Source organism: Pleurodeles waltl, chromosome 10 (genome assembly GCF_031143425.1).
Source record: "Pleurodeles waltl isolate 20211129_DDA chromosome 10, aPleWal1.hap1.20221129, whole genome shotgun sequence".
NCBI classification, from domain to species: Eukaryota; Metazoa; Chordata; class Amphibia; order Caudata; family Salamandridae; genus Pleurodeles; species Pleurodeles waltl.
Window position 1 is genome coordinate 658,395,267 of NC_090449.1, and position 21,530 is coordinate 658,416,796.

A 21,530-nucleotide genomic window follows, 5' to 3' on the forward strand; every position below is an offset into this window, starting at 1 on the left:
TCTGTGATGCTCTTCCTGCTCCCCGCAGCCTTATCCACCGGGAACTGGACTCTTCATGCTAGACATTTGAAGGCAACTTTTTTTGTGGAAAAAAACCTGGTCCCTGTATCTGGCCTGCGCTTCTTCACAATCAGCCTGAACTTACAACTTTCACCCGGTCTCGCACAACCAGAAAACCGCAAGTGGAGCTTTGTGCTTTTAGGTGCTATACTTACCTGGAATCTTTGAAATTGCACCTCTCTGTTTCTACTGATTGGATTTTTGCGTTTGCTGTTTTAGTGTCAAATACTTCAATAAAAATGTACTTTATTTTTCTAAATTGGTGTGGAAATTTTCCTGTGTTATGTTTACACTTTATTACTGTTTGAGTACTGCATGAATACTTTACATGTTGCTTCTAAGTTAAGCCTGCCTGCTTTTGCATCAAGCTACCAGAGGGTTAATCACATGTTAATTTAGTGACTTTCTGTGGTTCATCCTGACAAGGAGTGTGGCTGTTGCTTGAGAAGTGCTCACAACTCCCTCAACCAATGACCCTCACAGAACTGATCTGTGGAGGGAAAAGCAATTAAGAAGACCATAAAGGGCAGAATTATGGCATCACTTCCTCACTTCCGGACTGACAGCTGGATAAAAGTTAGCACGCACTTGGTGTTGATCCCAGGGCTGACGGTACAATGAAGTTAGTTTGGTAACCTTGCAGGTGCTCTTCAATTAAGGAACCCCACCCCAATCCCATACCAAACACTAGAGAGACAAACTGGAATCATGACCTGCATGAAAACGACAATAGAGGACCTGAGTGATCGACACTCACCTAAAAGGCCATGTATTACTGTCAAGCTCCAAGGTTCTTCCGAAATTATTTCCTGCTAAACTGATTTTATTATTGCCATCTCAGTGGCAGTAGCGGCTGCTGCCAGGAAGAAGTGAGGGTGCGGGGGGTAGCACGCGGAGCAGTGGGTGCAATATAAAAAAAAAAAAAAGTAACCTGCTGCATTCGTGTTCTGCCGCTCAAGCCGCCTCTTGTCTTCTTCCTCCCTCCACACCCAATCCGGATGCTTCCCTCATGCAGTTACCAGCATGACAGAAGTGCTGGGATTGGCCTGAGCGGACAGAAATGCCGCTCAGGGAGGGGGTGGGACACTGCACTTGCTATCTACCTGGCTGTGCAACACATACGCATGTCAGTTTGGCCGGCCAAACTGGCATGCACACTTAGAAGCGCACCACCACTCCTCCTCCACTTGTTGACGTGGAGGATGCTGGCCCGCCCTATGAAAGGAAAATTATAAAGGGATAATATAATACTTTTATTATCCCTTTACTTTTCTGCTTTCCGCAGCAGGGCGACACTTCTCCGCCATAGCAGCGGGCCACCCCTGCTCAGTAGCAGGAGGGCAAGTTCAATGAGGGCCAGGACAGTAAGATTGTTAGTGTCACTATATCCTTTGGAACTTATAAAATAGCAGGCAGGATATCGTCACATTAGTGACAGAGTATTCCAACAAGTACTATGAGTAGGTCCTTACATTCAAAGAAACGCAACACAGGCTTTTCTGAAATTTGACACAATTGAAAGTGTTCTAAAATGAGGACAACGAAAATAGTGAAGTGGAAAATGACAGTGTGTGGCGACCCAGTTAAACATAGGAAGAGTCTATTGCAGCCCAAGTAATGATGCTCGAGATTACCAATATCAGAATATATTTGTCAGTAGTAAAATTATGAAGGTACAAAAATAGTTTCAGTGAGCTAGTGAACTGGTATACCCGAGTCAGATGTGATACTGCGGTCATATCATAATGATTCAGAAAATGGCAAATTCTGGAGGGACGTGGGTGACTGGCGCTCAGTCTGGAAGCACAATGAAAATGAGATTCATGTTCTAAATAACTATCACTGACTATAAGCAACCCCAAGTTTTAGAAATATGTTATAAGCATAAAGTCTGAACTGAAAATATAAATAGGCTCACAGGTACTGACTCAATACGAACAGCAAATCCAAATATAAATCTAAGGCATACAGCATATCTGAAAAACATGAAGTCGTCTAAGGCCCCCAGAATAGAATGTACGCCATTACTCTTGTCCCATTTAATGAAAGGCTTACTGTTCTTAAGTAAACCCATGGCTCAATCAGATGTCACATGAAATACGAGCCAAATACAATTTATCGGATCAAATATGTCCGCTTAGTGTTATTTTGCCAGATGAATCTACCGAACGACCCAAATTCACCTCGTTGCAATGCATGAAAGAATAGTATGTGAACAGCTGCCAGCTGAGCTTTCTAACAATCTGAAAGGCTTTTCAGGCCATGTAAATGAGCAAGACATTTTTGTGCATCTTCAACTAGGAGAAAACCATGGAGTGAAGGTGGCTCCGAAAAGAATTACATCATTAGAAAAGGAATTAATGAAAACCAGCTCCCTAGAAAAAGTGGCAAGCTTCCTATATACGAAAGAAACTGCAATTAAAAAAGTGTCCGACTAACTACATATTATCATCTGGAAAGAAATGTACTACAAAAAAAATAATAAACCAGGGATTTCTAAAGTAGGTCTAGATGCATGACACATTTTCAGCACAGCCACATAAGATATTGATTGTGAACAGAAGTCATTTACAGAAAGCCTTTTTCAGAAGATCTGACATGTATTCAGCCATCCCGGACCTAAGCTGGACTACCCGGAAATACACGTAGAATATTTCTAGCATCCTAATTGCAAGCCAAGAAAGATGGTTCGAATATCAGGGTACGAAATCGCAAAAGATATATTTTGACTGTCAATATTATCGTTATTAAAGCTCCTAAATGGCTTATTCAAATACGTTCCTGCTACTGAAATGTACAAAAAGACAGACATGAACCTGACGTCACATGCACACACATTCATATAGACAGAGAGGGGATTCTTGTCAGTCTTCTTCATTCAAGTGTTATTCACATTTTGCTCCAACCCAGCAGAGCATACAATACAGGCCCAAGGGTTAACCGCCATTCAGCTCTCTTCACTGTGAATATTATTTTGCTTGTGTAGGTCACTAAAGAAGCAGTCCACTTCACTGCCAGGGCTGGCAGGTCAATCTCTGCCTTCATTTCACGTTTTGTTCCACTGGGTTATTTTAATTTATTTTGAAAATAGAGAGCTGCATTTTTAATTTTATGACAAGACCGGAGGCTCCTATTATGCGTTTCTTTTCTTGCTTTAATTAATGAGCAGCAGTCAAGAAACTACAACTCCCATAAGGCTTAACATCAGTAGCCAATGGGATTAAAAACATAGTTCAAAACACACATAACCAATAGTAATAACGATATGCCATTATGACGTCACTTGACTGCAAGCAGCCCTCTTTTCTTGCTGCTGCAGTCGAGATAAGTCGCATTCTCTTTTACTCTCTTAATTAGATTATTCATTGAGTTTAATATTATTGGTTTCACAAATATTTCGCTTTATTACCTTTGTAATGTCAGACGGCAAGTTGCCGCATGTTTGTTTGTGTCTCCGGCCACTGCATTTCGGCTATTTTGAGCTGAGTTCGTCAGCTCCGTTTTTAGTTTATTTATTTGTTTTAACGCGCGGCGCGCGAGTTCATAGGCATTTCCTTTGATTTAGTTCACGGCAAGCTGCCGTGTGTTCCTTTGCTCCGACCTCCCTTTTTGAAAGGTTCCGAGCTGAGCGCTTCAGCGCTGACGTCGGGTTTGTTTATTTTTACACGCGCGTCGCGCGCGCTCCAAATTCCAGGCATTCCTTTGCCTCAGGCAGCAACCGTCATTCGGTTTGCTCCTGAGGCAGAGACGTCGGAGGACAGCGCGCTTTCTCAGCTTTATTTATTTCTTCTCTAGAGCAACTTTAGTCGCTTTATTTTGACCTGTGCCATATTATTAACCCCTTCCATTACAACAGACTTCGTTTCTTCTCAGTTTCGGACTCCTAAAATTCCAATTTTAAATATACAAACCTATTTTAGTTTAAATATATTTTATTGAAATAAAACATCATGGAACCTGGTACTTCCTCTATGGAACAAGGTGTTTCCACTGAACTGGAAGAGATGAGACATGAACTCTGTGACTTCATTAGAAGTTCTGTTCATCAGGCGGTATCTTCCTCATTACAAAAATTATCAAAAAATCTGGAGAATAACCTTTCTAATTTAATTTCCAAATCGGCCCAGACTGCGGGGGAAAGCAGTTCGCGTCTACCAGCGAAGCCAGGTATGGGGACGCAAATGGAAGGTGAGTCCATCTCACGCATGCCAGAGGACGCGGTTCCTCACAAGGCTCCTGCCAAGGAGTATAAACAATATGGTTCCAAAATCTTCTTTAAAACGAAAATCTAAAGAGCGTAATGTTCTCCCGGTTATATCTCCAGTTATTCAGGATACAGACGAAGATATGCCTGATGTAGATTCAGATTCCTATTTATCTGACAAAGATGATGATGAGTCCTTTTCCATTCCTCCTCCAAAGAAAGCAAAAGTAATTTCTGCTACCCCTTCTCTTTTCGACTCAGAGGGTTTTCCTATGTTCGATCCCTCTCAAATTCATCATCCGAATTCTACGGAGTGGTTTCCAGCTGACCATGTGGGTCGTTATGTGGCACAAAAACTTTTTTCATCCCTAGACAAACAAACGAGATCTAAATTCAAATCTGAATGTCCTCGTCCCGTACTCTCCAACAAAGCCACTATTACTCCTACTATAGATGAACAAATGTTAACTTTCTTCACCAAACAAGGAAAGGACCCGCGCAAGGGCGTGGATAAAGCTTGGTCCTCCTGTCAGGACAAACTCTTAGACATTACAGGGCCTCTTACTAGGATTTTTGATCTTGTCGAATCAGCCAGACTAGACGGTTCCTTCCTCGACCCAGAAGAGTTATCTTTATGGGTTCAACGTTGTTTTTGTCTGTTGGGAAGTGCAAATTCTTCCTTCATTCATGAGAGGCGTAAAGGGCTACTGATTAAACTTGATCCCAAACTCGTAAATTTGGCAACCGTTCAACCTCAACTCCAGTCAGATGGACAGCTTTTTGGAGATTCCTTTATAAAGGACCTTGGCAAATATGTTGCTACTTTCACCTCATTAACCAAAGCCCAACAGTCCATGAGAAAAATGTTCCACCAGCGGGTTTTTGCCAGGGCCGGTAGAGGTAGGGGTCGCTTTACTGGCCGCGGATTCACCAATCAAGGCTCCAGAGGCTATTACAGTTCCTATCAGCAGGACTTCAGACCTCAGTTCTACCCCCAGCGTGGCAGAGGATACCGTGCCAGGCCAGCCAGACATTCCAGAGCTGCCAACCCAACAGGTAAGCCTCCTAGTCGATTCTTTCCCGACAGGAGGTCGTATTTCCCATTTTCTGTCAAATTGGCATGCAATAACAACAGATGCTTGGGTGTTAAACACAGTTCTAGGCTACAAAATAGAACTTTATTCTACTCCGGTGCAAACTTTTTTCCAACCTCCGCCCCATTTTTCCACAGAAATGGTTCATCTAATTTCCCTAGAGGTAGACACATTGTTACGCAAACATGCGATTGCGCCTGCTCTTCCCCTTTCTTCGGGTTTTATCAGTCCAATTTTTCTTGTTCAAAAGAAAAACAAAAAGATGCGTCCAGTCATCAATCTAAAACATTTCAACCGATTTGTTGTATACCGGCATTTCAAAATGGAAACAATTCTCCATCTCAGAGACATTCTCCTCCAGAACGACTGGATGGTCAGACTGGATTTACAGGACGCTTACTTAGTCGTTCCTGTTCACCCAGAATGCAGGAAGTTTCTTCAATTCCAGTGGTTAGACAAAATGTATCACTTTACCTCTCTGCCCTTCGGTCTATCGTCAGCCCCATGGTGTTTTACAAAACTCATGAAACCCGTGGTAGCTTTTCTAAGAGCTCAAGGGATAAGATTATTCATTTATCTAGACGATATCCTCATCTTAAGTCAATCATCTCAGACTCTTCTACTCCACCTACAAACAACTTGCTCTCTGTTGGAACAATTGGGTTTCATAATAAACAGGGAAAAATCCCTTCTTATACCCTCCCAAATCGTGGACTTTCTAGGATTTCAAATCAATTCCCTCTCTGCGACCCTTCTTCTACCATCGTCAAAAATAAAATCCATAAAATCAGAAATTTTGCAAATTCTCCGAAATTCCCTCATTTCCCTCCGAAGTCTAGCCCGAGTTGTAGGTCTTCTCTCCTCCTCCATCCAAGCAATCTTTCCGGGTCCCCTTCACTATCGTGCTCTTCAACGATTAAAGATTCAACACCTAAGAAAGGGGCTTTCGTATTCCGATCTCGTTCCTTTAGACATAGAGTCTCGTACAGAGCTTCAATGGTGGATAGACCATTTAGATGCCTGGAACGGGAAAAGTATCTTTCCATCAGCCCCAGATCTTGTGTTAGAATCCGATGCAAGCCATCAAGGCTGGGGAGCCCGTTGTGGACCCATCTCGACTGGGGGTACATGGTCAAGCGAGGAGTCCAAATTGCACATCAATTGTTTAGAGATGCTTGCAGGCTCCTTTGCAATCAGAAGTCTGGCAAAGAACAAAGTACATTGTGCAATCCTGCTCAGGATGGACAATATATCTGCGGTCAGATATATAAAGCATCTTGGGGGCACTCGATCCAAACCTTTGGCAGATCTAGCCAAAAGCTTTTGGGAGTTTTGCTTCTCAAACCATCTTTCGGTACATGCAGAGTATCTTCCTGGGACTCTCAACACAGTAGCAGATTGGCATTCTCGTCACCTTCGAGATTCCAGCGATTGGAGGCTTCATCCTTCCGTGTTTCACAACATCCAATCCTTATGGGGTCCCTTCTCCATAGACCTTTTTGCATCTCACCTCAACACACAACTTCCCCAATTTTACAGCTGGCCCCAGATCCCTTGGCCTTAGCATCAGATGCTTTCTCACAAGATTGGTCGCTTTCCCTCAACTACGCCTTTCCCCCTTTCATAATGATCAACAGGGTTCTGGCTCAGGCCAGACGTCAACGCGCTTCCCTCTCTCTTATCGTCCCGTTTTGGCAATCCCAAATCTGGTTCCCCACTCTTTTAGAACTGTCAATAGATTTTCCCTTGTTAATTCCATCCTTTCCGGATCTGCTACTAGACCCTCTTCACCGTTCTCATCCCCTTATTCTGAACAATATCCTAACCCTATCCGCTTGGAAAATCTCAGGGATTCCCAATCTTCCCCTGTCATTTCGGCAGAAGCTTCCCATTATATCTCAAACTCCTGGGCCCCAGGCACCAAAAAAGCCTACAAGGCAGCCTGGTCTCTATGGGATTGCTGGTGTGTGGGAAGACAAATTAATCCCTTTTCAGCAGATGTAATTTTTGTCGTAAATGTTTTGGCCTCGGAAGCCAGCAAAGGTAAAGCATTTCGCACCATCAATCTTTACAGATCTGCTATCTCTTCCAACCATATTCATGTTCACGGGAAACCAGTAGGCGAACATCCGTTGGTATGTAAATTATTAAAGGGAGTAAAATGTTCTAAACCTCCGTTACCGAAATACAATCATGTGTGGGATGTTAATATTGTTTTGAAATATTTGATTGCATTACCAGATAATTCAAGTTTATCCTTAAAGCTTTTATCTGCTAAATTAACAATGTTATTATGTTTAATTTCTATTAAACGTTTATCAGATGTTAAGGCCTTGGATGTCTCCAACCGTCAATTCACCCCGTCGGGTGTGCTGTTCTCGGTTGTAAGACGTACCAAGACCAATTTGTCGTCCGTCTTTTATCCCTATTTTCCGCTTCAACCAAAATTGTGTGTAGGACAATGTCTCAAAGTTTATGAGCATAGGACCGCAGATTTGAGAACATCCTCCTCCCAACTTCTCATATCTTTCAGGAAACCCCATAATCCTGTTTCTTCGGCTACATTAGCCCGTTGGGTAAGACTGATTAGGTCTTTGGCTGGTATTGATGTCTCCAAGTTTGGAGCTCATTCCTCTAGAGGAGCTATGGCTTCCAAAGCTTTCTGGGCGGGATCCCGTTTGGAGGATATTCTAAAATCTGCGGATTGGTCCAATGACAATACTTTTAGAGTATTCTATTGCAAACCAATTGATAATGTCTCTTCGAATGTGATTAATATGCTTTAAACTCGCATAATAGGAGCCTCCGGTCTTGTCATAAAATGTAGATTTTCCTAGTCTATGACGGAAAGTCTTAATTTTATTAAAGACACGGAGGCGAGTATTATCCCACCTCTTGTATAACTTTGTTTATCCCTCACTTTCTCTAGTTTCGGCTTCAACTACTCAGACAACGTCCTAATCAGATCCCGTCGGATCATCCAATCAATTCATTTCCTTCAGGATTTGGATCATCCCTGTCGGTTTGGCCGGACTACCCTTGCCTCTGCAAGCTACTAGACTTTTTCTCGGATGTTTTCGCTTTCCTTATGGCTCTGTTTATTCTTTGTTTATTACTCCCTTTGTTCACAGTTAACTGACTTCATTTGCAAGAAAAGAGGGCTGCTTGCAGTCAAGTGACGTCATAATGGTATATCGTTATTACTATTGGTTATGTGTGTTTTGAACTATGTTTTTAATCCCATTGGCTACTGATGTTAAGCCTTATGGGAGTTGTAGTTTCTTGACTGCTGCTCATTAATTAAAGCAAGAAAAGAAACGCATAATACTCGCCTCCGTGTCTTTAATAAAATTAAGACTTTCCGTCATAGACCAGGAAAATCTACATTGTTATTACTGTTACACTTTTAATGCCCATTAGATACGTTTGCAAAAAAATCATTGCAGGACTGCAAAAGTCAGACCTATAGGCTTAGCCAATGCTTGTTCATCAAACAAAACAAATAAGCAAGGAAGGCTGCGTGTATGACATTGGGCCAATGTCAAGGAAGGAGTATGTGTTGCAGATATCGCAGTTTGTACTATTAACTATACACAATGTGACGAAAAATTGAACTATGCAGATACGTTTTAGCACTACAGAGAGAAAAATAGAAAAACAATGCCTCACACAAGAGCTAAAAAAGCACACACTGCAAACATTTTACTCATGGCACCAGTTTGCGACAGAACAAGAACTGTGATTAAAAAAAATACAATTTATACTGGACTTACCTGCTTTTCTTCTGTATCTTGTGATAATGAAGTACGATACAATGTACAGAACAGCAAAGAGAAGAAAACAAATCTGAAAAAAAAATAACACATTAGCAATGTGGAACAACAGTGATTAAAGAAGAAACTAATAATTGAAAAAAAGGCAAGAAATATAGACATTAAACCCGAGATAGCAAAACCAGTTCAATCACGTTGCCGGAAAAAAATAAGGTTTGTTTATCGTCTGAAAGGCTTGATAACGACTTAATAATGTGCAAAGTTAAAGTGTAAACATTTAAGCTGAGCCCTTGGTTACAACATGCATTTCTCCCCTAAAAATCCCTGATAGTTTTCATGCTGGGGTTCATAAGCAGCACTCCTTTTAAATGTATTTGTGATTAAACCGTTAATGATAAAATCAGAGAGATGGATTACAGGACAGGAAGAATTCAGGAAAACTAAAATACAACACACTTCAATAGGACCCACAATTATCCACTCCCACCATTTACTGCTGCATATATATGTATCAAATTTAAATTTGTAATTCTATTTTGGGCCCTATTCGGGCACATATACCCAATGCGATAACATTACATCTTGCAATAAGTATGACATTATTTATTGATATTTAGCTGATAGTAGAGAGGATCAAGATTTCGTTTGTGGTTTCAGACAGCATGACCTATAAAATATGTGTAGTAGTTTGAGTGCTTTACTGATTTCCCTAATGTTCTGAGAGATTTTAATGCTAAAAACAAATTAAAACTTCTACTTTATATCAGTGTATAGGTTTCCCTAACTAATATAGGCACAGCAACTGATATACATTTTATAGGAAAAACAACTGAGTAGTTCATAATTAACAGATTTTTACAGAACAATAAATGCCTGAAACAAATGTTCCTTAAACGTGTGGGTAGGGAATCTATTGGGGCTGGGGCAGAGGGCTCTCACGGGATTACAGGATGGGTGTAGATCATTCAGCTGCACAGTAACTACAAAAATAGGCACTCCCTAGTCAAACTAGCACCATGAAAGGAAAATCTAGTAATTAAAAAAAGTCTGATAGATCCTTCAACTGTATTAAAAAAAATATATAAATCTAAAATGAAGGCCTACTACCAACAGCCATGATCAATGGTTGTGGTTATCATCACCCAGTTCTATAGTATATAAACCCATGGGACTACACGCAATGAAGAGTGAACGAGCACACGACTAATCACAATAGTTAGATTTTCATTTACTTTCTAAGTTAAAAGTGTTCATCCGTAATATGAATAAGCTCCAAAAGTGAACTGCTGAGAAGACAAGCATGGAAGGCAAACCATTTATCTCCAGACTAAACTCCACAGTTGGGGAGAGGGGGAGGGGGGTTAAGGAGGTTTACCAATTGAGTCTAGATATCATTTATCATAGAAGCCCCATAGGAATTAATTTATGGATGAAGGATATGGTCTTAAACCTATTTCCACCGACACTGGAAGCCAGTGCAGTTGTTTCAAACTTGGAGAAATACAGTTCTCGGAATGCGGACTACTGTGCTAGCCACAGTTTTTAAAACCTAAGGACGATAAATTACTAACATGTTCCAGTATTCTATCTATTACCCCACAATTGCCATGACAATATCTGCCTTTATTTTTTACCAGTAGAGAACTTTCACTGATGAGAAATTTTAACAGCAGTTGGTAAATCAAACCACAACATTAAAGTGAAATCCGAGCTCCGTAACAGAAGATAATATATCGTGCAGAGTTCTTACAGGGGTCTGCAGAAAGACAATAATATTATCAATATCTATCTGCTGATAGTTTGAGGAACCTTTCCCAAGCTCAAGAGAGAATCAATTAATAGATGTTCAGTCGTAGATGAAGGTAATCTTAAAATGTCACCCTACAGCTGAGGTTCAATGAATTAAAAGTAAAACGATCGAATGGAAGCCAGAGCACATTCAGAGAAATGGCACAACTTAAAGATAACTTGTGTAACATTAGCAAAACTATGAAATGCATCATCAGTGATTAACTGTAGATAATGGAGAGGCTGTATACATATACTGAAGGCTGTGGGTAGTGTGAGCCCCACAGAACACCACAAGGTACCAAATAATTTAAAATGGCCTTTCAAAAACACTGAGAATCTACTGCCTAACTATGAATAACACCATCACCTCGCTCACTCTTGACAGCAGAAAGGAGTGGTCAACAGTGCTGAATGTCACTGAATGGTCAAGTAGCATCATCACAGATGATGAGCCAGTGTTCTAAGTAACCACTAGAGAGTGTACCATCAAGTAGGTCCATCTAAGTGTTTGGTTTAATGGCAAACAGTTTGCTGCACCAGAAGGATACAATGAGTACGTCTTCAAAGGAGTTGCCCCCTAAGCATCCTCCAGGGAGATGGGCATCCACTCCTAACAAATGACAGCAACTCCTCAAAACACTTCAGTAATATCGAAGGACAAGGATCTACCAAGCTGTTGGCCAGATTTTGCTTCAGTCATAAAGTATACTGTATCAGACATCATTTCCTTATAACCAGATTTTTTTGGGCAAAACACAACTGTCATTTATTTTCCAACTGTCAATGCAAGTTGCTACTGGACCTATGTAAAAATTATTCTAAATTTGCGCATTCCATATCTTTCCAGGGAAATAGAACTAGCAGATTACAAAAACCGTTAACGGCAAATGAACAAATATGATTACACATTTTTTTTTAATAGTTACGCTCTAACTTGAAATATTTTGCTGTATCTGTCAGAGATTTGTCAACCAGGAACACTCTTCCTAAGATTTACCCTTATACATCCTACAATTTGCCCTCATACATTCAGCAACTTTGACCCTCAACTGGGCTTAGTCACCGTTACAACTCATCGTCCCTTCACAGCCGAAGAACAAACTCTGACCTCTTGCCCTTCGTCACCACCATGGAAATTACTGCTACTATGAAGACCATGCACTCAAAGGCCCCATCTGACTTTCGCTCCCCACCATCTCTTCACCAAAGGACTCCAGATCAACAAAGCACTAACAGCAATCCTCAAGGCCTGCTGTGACTCAGCCACATTCCCGGACATCTGGAAACAAGCCAACAACTCACCTCTTCTCAAGAAACCATCTGCTGCACTGCATAAATTCCCAACAATTTGGGACTCATGGAGAACTTACTATGGCCTGCCACAGTTCTAAATGTAAGGTGCAATTTCCATGGAATACTTATCTCTTCACTAAGCTCTGGTGCTGGTGATGGGGTGGGGGGGTTTCTGAATTAATTTCATTACACTACTTTTATGATTGATTTTCGATTAATGCCCACCTACTGTAAATGTAGTTTGTCTCTTGTGCCTTAACAAAAAGAACATTAAAAAAAAAATATATATATATATATATATATATATATATAAAAAAAAACAACATCTAATGAGCCCAGCCAAACTTTCTAATACTGATCCATCTCCCTCCTATCATACCCAGCAACGGTCTTAGAAAAAGTAATCAATGGATGGCTCACTGACCATCTCAGCAACCACCAGCTTCTCAAAACAGTACGGATTCAGGCCCGACCACAGTTCTGAAAAAGCACTTATTGTCACCACAGATGAGATCCACGTGATGCTTGACCGAAGAGTAACAGGAGACCTCATTCTCCTGGACCACTCTGCAACATCTGACATGGTTTCACACTTCATCCAAAATTGGCATCCAGGGACCTGCTCCTCCCTGGAACTGCTCCTTTTTAATAGATAGAACACCGGCTGTCGGCCCGGCACATTATTCCACGGAAAGCCTGCAAACTCATCTGTGGAATGCCTCAAAGCTCATTGCTCAGACCCACCCTCCTCAACATATACAAGGTTTCTCTAGCAAATGTCATCCGTGCACATGACATCAACATCCTCTCCTACGCCGACGATGCCCAAGTCATACTCTCCCTCTCAAACACGACATCCGGCACTACAAACAAATTCGCCGCGTGCATGATAGAAGCTGCTACCTGGATAAAAGCCAACCATCTCAAGCTCAACACCCACAGAACAGAAGTCATGATCTTTGGAAGAATATCTCACCATGGGACTACAACTGGTGGACGTCCAAATTCGGACCCACACCAATATGTAGCACCCATGCCAGGAACCTATGAATAATCATCAAGCGCAAACTGGACAAATAAACACCATCAATATATCCTACTTCTACACCCTAAAGATGTGGAGGAAGATCTTCAAATCGCTCCCAAGCAACACTAGAAAAACTGTCACTTGTGCTTTAGTCACCAGCAAGTTGGGATATGGAAACACTCCACGTCAGGATCACTAAGCAAATCACTAGAAGAACCAACCAGAACTCAGCAGCCGGACTCATCCTCAACCTCCCACACATAATTCACATCACATCACATTACATTACCTCACAGGGTGCACCATTGGCTCCTGATGCACAAACACATTCATTTCCAATTCCTCACACTCGAAGCACTACACAACTTAAGCCCCACCTACCTAAACAGTTGCATCTCCTTCCAGTAACCACTCAGAAAACTCCGCTCGACTCCTACTCACACACATCCCACCCATACACAGAGCCAGGTCAGGAGGACAGGTATTCTCTTGGATCACTCCTAAAACATGGAATAGTCTCACATTAGATGTCAGAGTCTCTGCCTCTCTTCTTGAATTCCACAAGAAGTTGAAGACCTGGCTTTTCAATTAACCAGCCTACTATAGACAAGGCTAGGCACATAAACCTGCTCAGCGATAGGAGACTCTCACACTGACACTATGCTTTACATAGCATAATCCTCAAAACTAGTAACCCATGAGCACACCACCTATTGGCATCATTAAACAGTGATACCATGAGGGATTTCATCCTGCCTTCACAACCTTAGTCTTTTCTTATTCCTACTCAACTGCACCTCTTCTCCTATGGACCCTGATCAAGGGAATGAGGGGACAGGTTCGAGAGGACAGATTAGACAAGGGCCATGAAAGTTGTATCTTTCACTGCTACTAAATGGAAGATTAATAGCTACAAATGGAAAAGCTACTAATACAAAGTAATACACGATAAGCACATTTCTCACAGGGCAATAAAGTATCCAGGACAAGCATAATTTAAAGTCATTGGTTCACTTGAAGATGGGTGCGGAAATGCACAATTTGGGTTTCACATTTGCCTGAAGAGCCCCGTTGGGTGGAGGATCATTCTAGACACATTTTATTATGTACTAAAGCCATTGTATGAGTCAGTCAATGTTTACCAACTACTAAAATTACTTTGCAACTGAATTGCTATTTGGGGGAGGCATGTAACAAAGACCTATCACAAATAGTGATTCAGTTTGAGATCTGTCCAGTCGCAAAAAAACAGAAAAATGTTCTCGTAAGGAAAATTGGCTGCTTAAAAAAGAAAAAAAAAAAAAAAAAAAAAAAGCTTTATTTCACTGAAAGGCGATCAAAGACAGGGTGACCTAGCAGGCCCCCATCCCAATGATGGCCACCAAACGGACTGAGCGGAAATTTGCAGCCTTGTTCATTATTCATGGAGGTAGGTCAGTTTGCAGTCTACTCCGAATCGGAATTTGGAGAATCAATGAATCAGTACATTGGTGAGTTTGGAAAACTCTTTACTGGTCACAAAAATACTAACAGCAAATTGCCACCAGGTTTTTGCAATAGTAATTAGTACACAGGGCTCAAAATCTATATGATCCTTCGTTTATCAACCTACAAATGTGAAATAACGGAGCAAACTTTTTAAAAAGTAGTAGTATGGTGACAATTGTATCTCTCTTGATAACTCATGCAGTGGGCACTGTTTTTCTTTGCCATGACACTTTTCTCAGAATGGTTTTAGAAGACAGACCACTAAGTCAGTAGATCTCACATTTTTCTTAGAGAAAAGCAAAGTGAGTGTTCAAAGGATGTGCTGCATGCTCTCAACTTATCTTTTTTAACTTATCTTTCGAGAAGCTTTAATGTACATAGGGAAGAAAGTGAGTACCTACCTGTCAGCGACTTTCAAAGGGGCCGTAAAAACATACAATGAGACAATATTGGGCCTCCTTCGGGCAGATGCTTAAATTTAAAAGTGCTAGCAGCTGCTCTTCTAAAAAAAAATACCACACTTCTAATTTGATAATGCCAGCACGGTTTAGTCTATTTGCTATATTTATAATAGGGCAGTACCCTGGCTTTAGTAGGGCTGCTTTACTTTTGGGTAAGGTATTACAAACTCACGATGACTAACATCTGCTTATTGTCAGTCAGTCAAGAAAACTTTAATCGGTTACCAAAGAACCAACAGAGCATAAAAATCATACATCAAATAAAAAACAATAAAAATAAAATGTTCAAATTGCAATTCCTAACTTCATAGTAGAAAAGCTAACCAAATGAACAGCTGTACAATGATCCGTCTAGCATCAGTGTTTCCAAATACAATGTCAGCTGCGACTGGATATTAGCTCAGTCACAAATTTTTGGCAGAACAATTCACTAAAATACATTGCAATCCTAAAGGTTACATACATAAATTCAAAAGCAAAAGTGCAAAAAGCTAAACTAACTCAGGGTAGATACATACAGTAAAATGCTCAGTTCAGTCTCGCATAAAAATAAATTAGTACAAGATAACAGAAAATAATTATCCCACAAAAAAATATCACAAATCGAAAGCTCCCTAAAATGTATTAGCAGATACAATATCTGGAAGCTAAAATGTGCACACAAAATAACGAAAATAGCAAAATTGTCCAACTCTCCGACATAGAATACAAAAATGACTTAATATGTAATATTTATAGACATATCGCTGGAATGGACCAAATGAGTTCATGTTTGTGCCACACGTTTACCAAGTAGGGACTAACTGCAAATACAATTGCAGTTTAGGTGTCAGTTTTCAGAAACTTGAGGGCGAGAAGATAACAAGTCACTCCAAGCTTCAAACGAATGAAGAGGATCCATTTTCATCCACAGCCCAAATATTCCAGACAAAAGAATATGATATGCTCTTCATTCTCAGGAACAACCCCACATGCTGGACACAGATCAGACACTGAATCTGGGTTCTGCTTCCATCGGCTGGTAAAAGATCTCACCGGAAGGCAGCCGAAACGGAAGTGCACATATAGACTTTTAGCCAATGGTGTTGTAATGTCCAAAACTGACTCAAATAAAAGAAAAATCTAAAACTCTAAGAATTGATTAGACACCCATTAGTTCTACAGGCAAGAACTTGCTCATGGACAAAAGCCCAATACTGGGTTTTTAAATCAACAGCATTGGTTTTGCCAATAGTAGGGGGTTCGTCCCATTATCTTTCAAATAAAGCTTCTGGAACCAGTTGTAAACAAATTTGATCCAGGGAACCTGCATGGCACTAGGCATGTTTAATAAACCCTCCAGGGAATCCCTACATTCCTGCAGTTCTGGTGTAGCCGAAGGACAAACCCAATATTTCAAGGCTTTTAAGGCTACCTGATTGGAAATTCTGTGGATACCTAAGTCAAGAAGGGGCAGAGTTAACCCCTCAGGTGCCTTGGATGAGCTGGGCTCGCCATTGGCCACGGCTCCATCAGGGATGGAGGGGTAAATCACTTCCCCTTCCAACCCTGACCCCCCCCCCACCCAGTGAAGTCTGATGACGTCAGCACACGATTGTGTGCTGACCTCATCAGAGGTCACCTCCCATCGTGCTGGAAGCATGCTTCCAGCGCAATACAAAAGAGAAATGCTAAGCATTTCTCTTCCGCTCTGGAGAAGGGGGCAGGCTGAGACATCAAAAGAAAGGAAAGGCTTTTCCTTTATTTTGATGTAATTCGGAGAATTTCTGCAGACCGATCGCAATGCGATCGGGATGCAGAAATGCCCCCTTGACACCAGGATTTTTTTTTTGTGTGTCATAAGGGGAGTGACCCCTTAGGCAAAGGTCGCTCCCCTGGGGGCAATAATTTTATTAGGCCTATTCTGCCCTCCTGGGGGCACATCGTCCTATATTGATTTGGCCGATCTGCCCCCAGGGGGGAAGAAGCCAGTAGACACCAAGAGTTTTTTTTTATTTGTTTACATTGATGAAGGGAGCGACCCCTTAGGCAAGGGTCACTCCCCTGGGGGGGCAAATTGTTTTTCGGTCATTTCTGCCCCCCTTGGGGGCAGATGGGCCTATTTGTATTATGCCAATCTGCCCCCAAGTGGGGAAGAAACCACTAGACACCAGGGATTGTTTTTAGGTCAGTTTCACGCAAGAGGAGTGACCCTTTAGGCCATTTCTGCCCACCTTGGGGGGGGGGGGGAGACCAGCTTATTTTAATTAGGCCGATTTTCCCCCAAGGGAAGGCAGAAACCACTAGGCACCACTGATTTTTTTTTTTTTTTTACATATGGGGTAAATTAATTTTAGGCCATTTCTGCCACCCTTGGGGGCACATCGGCCTATTTTTGTAAGGCTGATCTGCCCCCCAGGAGGGCAGAAAACCCACCAGACACGGGGAAGAATTAAAAAAAAAAAAAAAAGAAAAAAAAAAAAAAAGGGAGGGTGGGTTATGGCCATACCCCACCCCAAATAAATGCAGATAAAGTTGTTCTGCCCACTCCTGGAGGGGGTGGGGGGGCAGAAAGCCTACTAGATGCCAGGGAAATAATGGGGTGGTGGCTACCAACTAGTATGGTAGTTTACAAATAGAACGTGCACAGACCCCGAGGATCTGGTGACTCTGACAGAATAGTGAGCCCACTATTTATTATCCTCCTGGCTTGTGTATGTTCTCAGCATGGCCGCGCTAGACGAGTTAGTCAAGGCTATCACCCAGCTCCAAGCAGAGGTGGTATCATCCAAAGAATTGACAAGTAGCTTAGCAGAGAGAGTGAGTCAGTTGCAAGATAAGGTAGAGAAGAAGGAACAAAGTCCCACAGGTGTCTTGGCCAGGTACTTCTTCTCAGGCTTCTGGAAGTAATCCGATTTCCCTAAATGTTCCTCCTGCAATTCCTTTAGCTCCCCCAGAACGTTTCTCAGGTGACCCTTTGAAAGCACAATCTTTCCTGGTTCAAGTGGAACTACACTTCACCTGCAGTCCAAATACTTCCCCGATGCCCAGTCCAAAGTAGCTTTCTTGTTATCATATCTGTCTGGGAATGCAGCTACTTGGGCAATTCCTCTTGTGCGTAAAAATAGTCCCTTGTTGTACAACTGGAGAAATTTTGTTCGTGAATTTGAGAGAGTTTTTGATCGTAGAACTGTAACACAGTCAGCAGATCGTGAATTATTAGATTTACGCCAAGGGAATCCAGACCTAGTGTCGTATTTAGCCAACTTTAACCGGCTGGTTGCAGAGACATCCTGGCCTGAAGAAAAACAAGCGGTCTTGTTTTACAAGGGACTCAAAGAGAAACTAAAAGATATCTTAGCGAAAATCGACCCACAACCTACAGGCTGTCAAGAATTAATAAATCTTGTCTTGAGACTTGATCATCGTTTAGCAGAACGTAAAGGAACGCGCAAAAAGATTGAAAAATATTCATGGCGCGTTCATAACAGAGACTCAAGAACTCCGAAAGAAAGAACGTCGGAACTGATGGAAATTGGGACCATCAGAAGACCTTTGACCAAAGATGAAAAGGACATACGTAGAAAAAATGGACAATGTCTTTATTGTGGGCGAAAAGGTAATTTTGCCAAAGATTGTCCAATCAAACCAAAGAACAAGCAAGGTCCAGTTCAGAAGGTCGCAGCCATTGCACCAGTCGAGTTGGAAAACTAAAACACCCGAGATGCAGAGAAGGGTTGCTCTTGGGTGTCACCGTGGACCCTTCACAATCTAGACATCTTAAACTGGAAATAAGAGTTCAGGTCAAGAAAAAGATCTATTTAAAAAAAGCTCTAGTTGATTCTGGGGCTACTGGGAATTTTGTTGATGTCCAATTGGTTCGTGCATGGGGGATCCCATGTATTGAAAAGAAGACCTGAGAAATCATCCAGGCAGTCGATGGAAAACTCTTTACTGGAGGTCCGGTAACCCTTCAGACTATCCCCTTGTCGATGATTTGTGACGATAAGAATCAAAGAAAGAAACATAAAGAGAAAATCATCCTTGACGTGATCCATGCTCCCCAATATGGGATTATCCTCGGCTTGCCATGGTTAACTCATCACAATCCGGAGATCAATTGGGCAGAACGAAAAATCGTGTTCTCATCTGCGCTATGTAACGAACAATGTCTCCAAAAGATTCAAGTACCAAAAGTTTGCAAATCTTACATAGCTACTGCAGCGGAGAAAGAAATTCAGCTGCCCAAACAGTATTCATCTTACAAAGATGTATTTGATGAGAAAGGAGCAGAGACTCTACCTCCTCATAGAACTTATGACTGTCAAATTGATCTAGCCCCAGGTGCGATACTTCCCAACTGTCATGTGTATGCCCTGTCAGAACATGAAAATCAACATTTACAAAAATACCTACATCAATTTTTGGAGAATGGCTTCATTCGCCTCTCTAAGTCTCCTGCAGCTTCACCTTTGTTTTTTGTTACAAAAGCTAATGGAGAACTTCGAACTTGCATCGACTATAGGGGTTTGAACAAAGTCACCATCAAGAATAAATATCCTTTACCCCTAATTCCGGTCTTATTGGAACAAGTAAAGAGAGCAAAAATTTACACAAAGCTTGACCTTCGAGGTGCTTATCATTTGGTCGGAATGAGAGAGGGTGACGAATGGAAAACGGCGTTCAAGACCAGATATGGCCTTTTTGAATACACCGTCCTGCCTTTTGGTCTGTGTAATGCTCCAGCAGCATTTCAATTTTTCTTGAATTACGTTCTTAGAGAGTACCTCAACATATTTGCCATAGTCTACATCAATGACATTTTGATGTAATCAGACAATGAAAACGAACATGTCCAACATGTCAAGAAAATTCTTGCAGCCCTTCGAAAACACCATTTATATTGCAAACTAACCAAGTGTGAGTTTCATGTTACCACAGTTGAGTTTTTAGGGGTTATTCATACCCCTCAAGGTATGGTGATGGCAGAAAAGAAAGTAAAAGCCGTATCTGATTGGCCCACCCCAAAGACTGTTCGTGATGTACAATGTTTCCTGGGGTTTGCAAATTTTTACCGGAGGTTCATAAAACATTTCTCCCAGACAGTGGCTCCAATCACTAAGCTACTAAGAAAGAAAGAAAAGTTTGTATGGTCCCCAGAAGCTGATCAAGCTTTCTCAACTTTGAAGGAAGCTTTCTCCACTTCCCGAGTCTTGACTCATCCTGATGCGAATCAACCTTTCATAGTGGAAGCTGATGCTTCAGATGTAGCAATAGGAGCAGTCTTATCACAACGAAATAAAGACACTGGTCAACTTCATCCTGTAACTTATATGTCTCGGAAGTTGAACGAAGCCGAACAGAACTATGTCATTGCTGAAAAAGAGCTTCTGGCGATTCGTGACGCCTTTAAAGAATGGAGACATAATTTGTTGGGTGCCAAATACACTGTCACAGTATATACTGATCATCGTAATCTTCAATTCATGAGTTCCGTCAGACTTTTGACCCCTCGGCAATTAAGCTGGATGCTTTTTTTTTGCCGAATTTGATCTTGTAGTATCCTTCCGGCCTGGTAAAGATAATCGCAAGGCTGACGCCTTGTCCCGTCAAGAGTCTACCACGTTGCCTGAATTTCAAGCCTCCAGAGCTATCATTGCTCCTAACAAGGTTCTATGTATCATAAAAACTGAAGATTTCTTTGAAGAAATTCGCAACTCTTTCACTGTTGAAAAATGGCAAACATGGGCCCAAGCGGATCCCAAAAGGTCAATCAAGCAAGGTTTACCCTTTCATGACGCTTGTTTGTTCTCGCATTAAAACAAGTCATTCAAAACCAAAAGGGTTGTTACATCCACTTCCAACCCAAAGTCGTCCATGGGAGCACATTTCTTTAGAATTTATTACCGGTCTGCCAGTGGTTCAACAGCATTCAGAAATTCTGGTGGTAGTAGATAGTCTCACAAAATATGGACATTTCATCGCCTTTAAAAAATTGCCTACGTCTAGTGAATTGGCAACTATTTTACAGAACAGAGTGGTTCGTTATCATGGACTGGCAAAGATTATCCTCTCCGATCGGGGGTCACAATTTTCCTCCAATTTCTGGAAGACATGGTGTAAAACACTCCAAGTGACATCTACGCTATCTACTAGTCACCATCCTCAAACAGATGGTCAAACAGAGAGACTAAATCAGACTTTGAAACAATACCTACGTGCCTACGCTGAAAAGGCACTTCATTCTTGGACATCTATGCTGTGGTTAGCTGAGTTAGCTTACAATAACTCATTACACACTTCTACTGGCGTTACACCCTTTTTTGGTTTATTTGGCTATCATCCCGACACCTTGCCCAT

At 41.5% G+C, this 21,530-nt stretch overlaps 1 protein-coding gene across 1 annotated transcript in view; it reads right to left on the reverse strand.

Annotated features, from left to right (window-relative positions):
* LMBR1 (limb development membrane protein 1) overlaps positions 1–21,530 on the reverse strand; it is a 785,226-nt gene that overhangs the window by 662,876 nt on the left and 100,820 nt on the right. Inside the window, exon 2 of the mRNA XM_069211146.1 lies at positions 9,132–9,204. Coding sequence (XP_069067247.1) covers positions 9,132–9,204 — 73 coding nt within the window. The remainder of the gene's footprint in view (positions 1–9,131; positions 9,205–21,530) is intronic.